Source organism: Chenopodium album, chromosome 11, assembly GCF_948465745.1.
Source record: "Chenopodium album chromosome 11, dcCheAlbu1.1, whole genome shotgun sequence".
NCBI lineage: Eukaryota > Viridiplantae > Streptophyta > Magnoliopsida > Caryophyllales > Amaranthaceae > Chenopodium > Chenopodium album.
Genome location: NC_137844.1, coordinates 38,021,102 through 38,030,655, shown reverse-complemented (window position 1 = coordinate 38,030,655; position 9,554 = coordinate 38,021,102). Strand labels below are relative to the sequence as shown.

The window sequence follows — 9,554 nt, the reverse complement described above, 5'->3', positions numbered from 1 at the left end:
GTAGTAGCACCAGAATCTAGCCACCAAGTGTGTTTAGGTACCGAAATTAAATTAACCTCTAAACAGACAAAAGAAAGAAACATACCCTTTTTCGCACGCCATGCGTGGTACTTAGTGCATTGTTTCTTCTTGTGAGTCATCCCACCACAGAAGAAGCATCCAGATGCTTTTGATTCAGCCTTCTCTTCCTTATGTTGCTTCTTTTGTGGTTGCGAAACCGCATCCTTACCCTTCTTCCTTTTCTTGTCATCCTTAGAGGAAGATGCCAAGTGAGCACTTTCTGTCTTTTCTGGCTTCAATCTCTCTTCCTCTTGAACACAATGAGAAATGAGCTCATTTAGAGTCCATTTCTCCTTTTGACAGTTATAACTGGCTTTAAACTGACTGAACTTTTTAGGAAGAGATATCAAAACCAAATGCACAAGCAAGTCATCAGACAGCTCTAACTTTAGTGCCTTTAATTTTGAAGCAATATGAGACATTTCCATAATGTACTCCCTTATGTTCCCTGTTTCTTTATACTTTTGGGAAACAAGACTACTCAAGAGAGTGCTTATTTCCGCCTTTTCGTTTTTAGCAAAATGTTTTTCAAGTTCTGTAAGGAACGATTTGGCATTATCCTCTTCGGACATAGTGCCCCTGAATGATTCCGGAATTGCATGTTTCATGATCATAAGACTCATGCGATTTGAGCGTTCCCACTTCTCCATATTCCCCTTTTTTATAGAGGAACTAGAATCCGTAAGAGCAGCGGGACGCTCAACCCGAAGAGCAAGGTCTAGATCCATGCAACCAAGAACGATCATAACGTTCTCTTTCCAACTCTTAAAGTTTGTCCCATCAAGTATAGGTATAGTATTAATGTTGGCAGATATCACATTAGCAGAAGTATTCACTGAAAAGAACACAAACAAACCAAACAAGCTCACAATTGATTCCAAAATTCAACTTTAATAATCAGATTAAAATATTGACAACATATCCCATCACAAGAGACCTAGCACAACATTAATGTTTTAGTCTTTGGACAGAAAAATTAACTTGTAAGTGGTCCTCTTAGTGTAGTAATCAAATATTAACAATAAAATCCTGTCAAACATTAAGCCTTTCTTTGGACCGACTCAACATTCACATGGAAAACCTTATAATTGTTACATATTTATTACCACAAGCATGTTTAATTTCCGGCCAAATAATAGCCTTCCTTTAGGCCGACCATTAATCGCATGAAAATCAAACACACACATATCTCAATATTTCAAATAAATTAATCTACACAAAAGAGGTTACTTTGGTAACATATTGTTTCAATTAATAAACCCAAAATATGAGACACATTATTATTTTTATTACCTTATTGTCAAATATTATAATCAAATTTAACCTCAATACATATTAATCATGCAATTATATTGATATTCTTGATTAACTCATGATCAATATCGAAAGCAAGAAAGTTGCGACAAGTACTAGCATTCAATTTAAGAATACAATTTGATACTACAATATATATGACAAGTCATGGAAGCAGGAGCTTGTAAAACATACATGATTATAAAAGCTTTGATGAATAATGTAAGTGTAAGAAAATAAACACTAACAATTACTCTTTCAAACGAAATCAATCAGCATATGAGACAAAATAGCTGGAAAACCAAAGATCGCATAATCAATTATTACGATCAGCCATCATTCATCAAAATCATATTTCATATAGGACGAATTAACCGAAACGAAACCATATTCAATTATCATACTTCAAAAATTCAAGAATAAGATAACATGCGACATGAATTTAATAGTTAAACAAGTTGCAACAGATTTCAATATAAATCGCATAACATCATACGATTAAATCAAAACTATAAATTAACCGACTAATCTAATATGAAGGAGGCTCTTGATACCACTTGTTAGGATTAATTCCTACAATATATTTAATCTTTCATATCAAATTAATCGGTAAAAACATAATTGCAGAAGCATACCTGATTCCATGTCAATTAATCGAACCCCTTCTTGATTATGTGTCTTCTAGCAGATACACACTCTAGAGTTTCTCTCTATTGATGAGATATAACTGAGAGTCTATTATGTGTACTACTAGGGACCATAACCCTAGATGTCTATTTATATATAGACCCTCTTTCCTAATCCGCCCATCATGCATTAGAAAAGGTCAAACGGTCTCTACACATAAAGCTAAACCCATACTCTATAAAAGACGTAACAAGCCCGATAATAATAGTTACTTACATGGATCACTTGAATTTTGGGCTAAACTACATGACAGCGTATAAAGACAATCATCACCCTATAGTCCACATACATTATTATTGTATTTAGGTCCATAAATTTCTTACAGTCCGCGAGCACCAGCCTCTTTCTCAGAAGGTACTGATACGATCTTTATTTTCAGAACTCATAAACTTAACTTTCATGTTCCATCTTTCTGACTTGAGTTTTTCTTTTGTAGACTTTTCTGAGGAAGAGGACGCTCGACTCCCTGGCTCTTCTTTAACGAGGGTCGAGAAAGCTGTCTGGTATGCAATTTAGAAGGCCGTCCTGGCCGAGGCTCATGACAAATACCGGGGCATCCATGATGGGCACCTCGGCCCTATGATCAACAGCTGCGTGGAGGTATTGACACTTTCCCACTCAGCACTTAGTTTATTTTTCAATCTTTCTTTTACTGACTTTCTTCCATTCTTACTGCGGCACACCATAATGAAGGATTTATGTCTTTGTCATGTGCAATTACTAGATATATAAATGGATCAAATTATGGAGATAATTAAGTTCGTACATTTGGGTCGTCGTTATATCATAGCTAGAGAAACTAACGATCTTTGGGCTAGTAAAATAGGCCAAAGCCCAATTAGACGGATCCTATAAGGTCACACAAAGGGCCTAGATCGAGCACGAGAGGACGAGGCCCATGATGAGCCTCATCCCCTAGCATGGCCGGCCATATGGAGGAATAAGGAGGGTTTTGGGCTTCGTGACTTAGTGTAATTATAATAGGATTATAAATAGACTAAGTGCCTAGGGTTTTCAATAGAGCAATTCACTGATCAGTTTGATCAAACCCTAATTAGCAAACACGAGACCAACCCCTCTCAAACTTTGCTCTCTCTCTCTCACGGCACTCTCTCTCCTCCTCGACGCCAGTGTGGTGGTTCGTGGTTGTGGTGGTTCGTGGTGGCTGATTCAGTCCATTAAAGGTGGTGATCGCGATTTTCCTCTTTCCTCGACCAATCTAGTATTGGTGGACGGCTCGTTCGAAGCACGTGGACTAAGTAGAGGAGCAACATTAGGGGCTCGATTCTCTCCCTGATTTGCCTGTCGAATTGTTACGTGGAATTCACGATTCAAAGGTATGATTATGTGTCTTGTGTGTTATGCATACGATCTTGGGATTAGGTGCTTTATGAATATGATTCATGTTTTTCCGCTTTATAGTACCTTTAAACTCCTACAGTGGTATCAGTTAGCCTCTTGCATGAACACACTTGATGATAATAATACGATTATTTAAAGTCCATGTTCTTAATTTTATAATCAATTAAGAGGGAGAAATTAATTTAATTATGGTTGAATTATTATTTTTAATGTGATTAAACTTTTGGAATTGATTAAATGTGATTTAATTATGCTCAAAATAGCCATGAAGTGATTCGAATTAAGCCCTAGAGCATTCGAAAATTTCGAACCCTAAACCCTAATTTTCGGATTTTCGAAAATTCCAAGCCCTAAAATATGATTTTTATGCTTGATTTTGATTTTATTTGATTTGTTTATGTTTCATAATTTTAATTGGATTGATTTATGCATAAAAATGTTTTGTGTATGATCATCGATTTAATTTTAAAAGTTAGAATTAAATTGAGATTAATTTTATGATGAACCCTAATTTTAAAGTTGAATGGGATTTAATTTTAATTTGTGGACTGATTTAATTTAATTTTAATAAAATTTATTTTAATTAAATTAGAAAAAAAATTTAAGGCTGGCAGCCGCGGCAGGGTAGCGTAGCCACGGCGGCTGGCGACCAGTTGGTAGTCCAAGATAGAGGGGAGGAGAGGGCGGAGATCCGGGTGGTTGTGACAGCAGCGTGCAAGAGTTGCACAGCTGCTGCCTTGCGCGGCAGTGGCTGTTGCAAAGCAGCCAGCCACCGTGGCTAGCCAAGGCTTACGTGATCATTTAATACTAAATTCAATTGGGATCATTTAATATTGAATAAAGTGCTTTTAAAGTTACCAATTTAATACGTTTATGGTACTTTAATTTTTATTAAACATAATTATTAAACTTTACCTTATTTTGACATAGATGGGTAGCCGTAACAATGATGACAATAATACTTTACCACCAACAATGAAAACAAGGCTTAATTTTCTCAACTTTAACGATAGGGAAAGCGAACTTAGAAGTGTTCTAAGGAATGAAAAGCTCGAATTTCGTTTAGACTTACCAATCGAGGGCAGATTTAGTCCAGGCATGATCCTTGAGAAGCATTTGAGAAATGTTTCAGAAGAATCTAAGAGAGTCACGTATGTCATGTTGTCATGCATTCTAGAGGATTGGGCTAGAAGATTCATGGACTATGAACCTTACCTCTTATTTAAATGCTTACGTGATGTTTGCAATGGATTACTGAATTCCCATGTTGATGGGGAAATGGATGAAAACGTCGAGGAAATCATTAACATGGTTCCCAAGAATGACGACTCCTGGACTGGAAATATTAGGTTTGAAACCTACAGGATTACTGGTGAGATAATCAATAGAAAACTCTTGCCAGGACAGTTAGTACAAATTCATGTGGCTATGATGGTTCAACTATTCAACCACATGAGTATGTTAGGGAGGCCATTCAAGAACAATGAGGTTCGTGACATAATTCTGCATTCTCTACATAATGGTTTTGACCACGAGAAACTTTCTCAAGATGATGAGGATTCTGCGGTCAAGCTAGTTAATTTACTCAAGAATCATGCAGAGAATTACCTAAAAGGAGAATAAGCCATTGCTTGAACAAGGATGTCCTCACTATGATGAAGTGACAGGTAAAATTTACCTAATATTCTTGTTATAAACATTTTAACTTTCAATTAGGTATGTGATACCAAGTTGTAGTGTTTAACATTATTAATGTTGTGCAGAAGCTGCAAAGAAGTGAAGCTAGCAAGGAAATGAAGCTTGAAGGTGCACTAGAAGTGTTCGAGTGGGCAGAGAAAACTTCATAGTTTTATTTCAGAATTTTTATGATGATTTAGACATATTTCCAGTTTTGATGAGACAATATTTCGATTTCTTGTTTGGATACTGATTTGGTTTTACTTGGCATGGACAAATGTTGATCCATGACCAAAGTAATAAATTGTTTTCATTTTTTCTTAGATACGAGTTAATTTTGTTTTATGACGTTGAATATAAGTAGATCACAAAAGCAAAATTAGATGATTTAAAGATAAACTTACTTATAATAAAGTAAGATTAGGTCACATAAACCATTTGCACATCCAAAGATTACAATTGGATGACTCTTATTCTTATTTGATTAAGAATCACTTTAGAATTAAAAGTCATGCTTGATAAGGTAAGATGACCAAGTCGCCTTTTAGTTGAAAGGGTGAAGGAGCTAATGACCTTTTTGGAACTCAAACATATGATGTGTGTTGACCAATAAGTTTAAAATTAGCAAGAGATTTAACTAGTTCATTGCTTTTACTAACGATTTAAGTAAACATGTTGATAATTACTTAATGAAGTAAGGCTTGGAATTATTGAAAAGTTCAAGAATTCCAGAATGAAATATAAAATAAGTTTGAGATAAACAATTTAACACCACAGTATGATTGTTGTGATAAGTATTTAACTCAAAATTAAATGATCATCCAAAGGGAATTGTTGAATTAATTCACATTCCAAGAACACTACAATTAAAATGTGTGTTAGCAAGAAGGAATCAAACTTTGCTTGCCATGGTTCAATCTTAGATTAACTTTTTACAAATATCGTTTTGAGGATATGCATTAGAACAACAATTGCGAATATACTAAACAAAAACAAAACCAAAGCAATTGAGAAGACGTCATAAGAGTTATGAATTGGAAATGTTCCAAAAGTTGTCTGATATGTCTATTTTATATAGTATTTTACCCCCGTCCTTTAGTCATAATTGGTAGTGTTTTTGGCTCTTTAGAGCAACTTTTATTACTAATTGGTGTTTTATAGTGTTTTCGTAGTTTTAGTTGAGTTTTGTAGGGAATTGCACTTTTGGACCATTTCCCCGGGATTTTATGGAGCAACTACGACCATTGGAGGAGCACGACCACTTTTCATAGCCCAAGGCCGGTTAAAGTCATCGAATCGGTGATTAAGGGCTCGACATATGAAATATCGAGCATTGGACACCGAGTATTCAAGCCCCAAAGTGGAAATCCAGAGTGGGCTAAGAAGTGAAGCCCAATCAAAGTCCAAGAAAAGCCGGGCCCGATCAGGCAACCTTTGGCTCGATCGGGCTGTTGCCCAGAATCATAGGGCAAGGAAAAAGCCTTTCGCCCGATCGGGCGCGTGTTTCTGAGAGGGCGTTTTCGGCGATTTACTTAGTTTCTAATTAGGATTTGTTAGGAACTTTGTATAAGTACGATTTAGTGTTTTTGGTACAAGTGACCTATTCTCTTAGACTTTCTCTCTCTACTTAGTTTTATTTCCTCTCTTATTTTCTCTCTCTACAACTTTACACTTTGTTCTTGGTTCAACTCATTATTTCCGTTAACTTTGATAACGATTTCTTTTCTATTAATTTCAGTAATTTTATTTCTTTAATTCATCATGTCTTGTTTAATTGATTTTATTAGTTTAGATTTAATTATGCGTGAGTAGTTTTCTTTCTAGGGTTTGTGGGGATCCATAAATAATATGAGGGGGTAACTTATTGTTGTTGATTGTCAATACTTAATTAATTTCCTATTGATTGATTTAATGCTATGCAACTAAACTTGCGCAAGTCTTTTATGTATGAGTTTAGCAATATTGATTCGAGATTCGAGAGATGAGAATTGATGTTTAGGCTTAGTTTCAATAGGCGGACTAATTTATAAATGGTTAAGTCGAGATTCGAGAGATGAGATTTAATACCGATAAAGTAACTCTGTGATTGTAATACGTAGCGAAAGCCCTTTATGATCTGAATAATTGATGCATTGATGATTGATTGTTATGTTTTACCCTGAAATATTGTTTATTGGTGAACCTATGCCCTTGGTCTTTTATTCATTGATTTCCTCCTATTTTTATTTCTCCCTACTTTTATTCTTCATAGTATAATTCCTTTAATTAACAACAATTTTGGTTACTTGATAATTTAGATTACTCTTAATTAATTAGGAATAAATTGACTTGTTTCCCTGTGGTTCGACCCTTCTTCCCTATCTGCATAGTTAGTGGACTTAGGAATTATTTTTTATTAGGTGATACGACTAAAGCCTGTCATTGTCTTTTCCAAATAGGATTAAGAATTATGAAATCGATGTAAAATGTTTACAAAGATGACATAATGCACCCTAAATCAAGTAAATAGTTCTTCGTGGGTTTTGTCACGGAAACTAAGAGGTATTATTCCTACAATCGCGTAGATAACAAAGTGTTTGTTGCTCGCGATAATGTCTTTATAGAAAGAAATCTCTTCATACAAAGCCAAGTGGAAGTAAAGTTAGATCTCGATGAGATTCGAGACGAGCAACAAATGGATGTGGATAACACTACATCAGAGACGAGGGCGTATGAAATCAGCTAATTTGATATATCATATGTCGAAGCAAGCTAATTCAACTAGTGAGGCTTCTATAGTCCCACTTGAACGAAAGGCTTCAAAGAGTTGAAGAGAATAATTCTATTGTTGCTTATACCTATTGTAGGTTACTTAGGATCAAAACAAATAATTTGTTGAAATTCTGAGGCAAGAAGTTTAGTGGGAGCAATTGGTCTTCTTAGTCTTGTATGTATATGACATGCAGTTCATATGAAATAACATATCAATGCTTGAATAAGTCAAGCAGTGGTTAAGGAGTTGTTCTGTATGAAAGACTTAGGAGATGTTGAGTACATATTAGGAATCAAGATCCACGAAATGAATTTTGAAGAATGATTGGAAAACATCGAGAGACTTATGTTGATAAGGCTCTTGACAAGTTCATGAAGCAAGACTCTAAGAGAGGTTGTCTTTCCATGTCTCATGGTATTATGCTCAGTAAACTCAGTGCCTTCAAAAGCTAGTAGAGTTGAGTCGTATGGATAGTGTGCCTTATGCTTCTGCAAAAGGGTCTACTATATGTGCCATGATATGTATAAGCAAGATGTTACATATGACTTGTGCATGTGTAGCAGGTTTCAAGAAAATTCAAGATAAGATACTGAAAGTTACCAAGAACAAATCCTTTAGTATTTGAGAAGCACTAAAGGAATGTCTCTAGTTTATAGTGGCAAGAGTGAACAAGTTGTCAAAAGGTTATACGGATGGAAGTTTTCCAAACATGCAAGATGATTTTAGATGGTGATCTAGGTACATTTTGTGTCTAAATGGAGAGGGACAGTGAGCTTGAAGAGTTCAAAGCACTACACTGTTGCATACTTAATGTCACAATATGTGTTTTAGCTACAGTAAGAGTAGTTAAGAAGGAAGTTTGGATCAAATTGTCTTGTGACTAAAAGGACACCTTTGCCAAAACAAAGGAGCCAAGGTCACATCACAAATCCAAACAAACAGATATGAGATATCACCTCATTTATGAGATTAATGACAAGCGGGATGTGGTGATCTGCAGAGTTTTATTATGAATGAGAATATCATTCATTAAACCCCTTCCATAGACTAAAATATGAGAGTCATATTAAAGTCTTGGATTGTAGCAAGTTATGTAATTCAAGTTGAGTATGTTTTGAGAAAACATATTACATAAGGAATGCATATATTTGCAGAATTATGTTTAACAAGAAATTTTTATTTCTCTTATTTTATTATGGTTTTGGTAATTAAATAAAATGTCCAAAATAATTATGAATTAGGTTGATGACCTGGTGAATGAAACCCAACAGGTGAACAAAATTCATATATTATTTAAGTTTCTAGTTCGAAATCAATAAAGTGGACATAAATGATTTCAATAAATGGACTAGCATGTAAGATTGATTGGATAGCACAGCTTCATGGGCTATAGGGGCATAGTGATGCTCGGTCAATCACTTGGATATGCATGAATGATGCATGATCGAACTATTGATCTACTTTGAAGTTCAAGTATAGAGCTTCCAAATATATTAGTGGATTCCTTTTACATGAGTGGGACAGTGATTCTACTCAATGATTGATTTAACTGTGGTACATTATAAAGGATGTTTCCTGGTTACTTCAAAAGTTAAGTGGATCTTTGTTGCTACAAGATTGGATTGAGTCTACCTATTAAATTAGGGAATGTGTCATGGCCGCTTGAAGAGGGAGAATTCAGAAAAATACTTGGCCGTGTTCAAATGCATTACTCAGTAATCAT

At 35.1% G+C, this 9,554-nt stretch overlaps 1 protein-coding gene across 1 annotated transcript; it reads right to left on the bottom strand.

The window, feature by feature from the left end:
• Positions 1-295: 295 nt before the first annotated feature.
• Positions 296-1,998, bottom strand: LOC145566585 (uncharacterized). Its single transcript, XM_081625958.1, has 3 exons — positions 1,989-1,998; positions 414-895; positions 296-310 (listed from the first exon to the last, which is right to left on the bottom strand). The coding sequence occupies exons 1-3, from the start codon at positions 1,996-1,998 to the stop codon at positions 296-298; spliced, it is 507 nt and encodes a 168-aa protein (XP_081482084.1).
• Between the last annotated feature and the right edge of the window lie 7,556 nt (positions 1,999-9,554).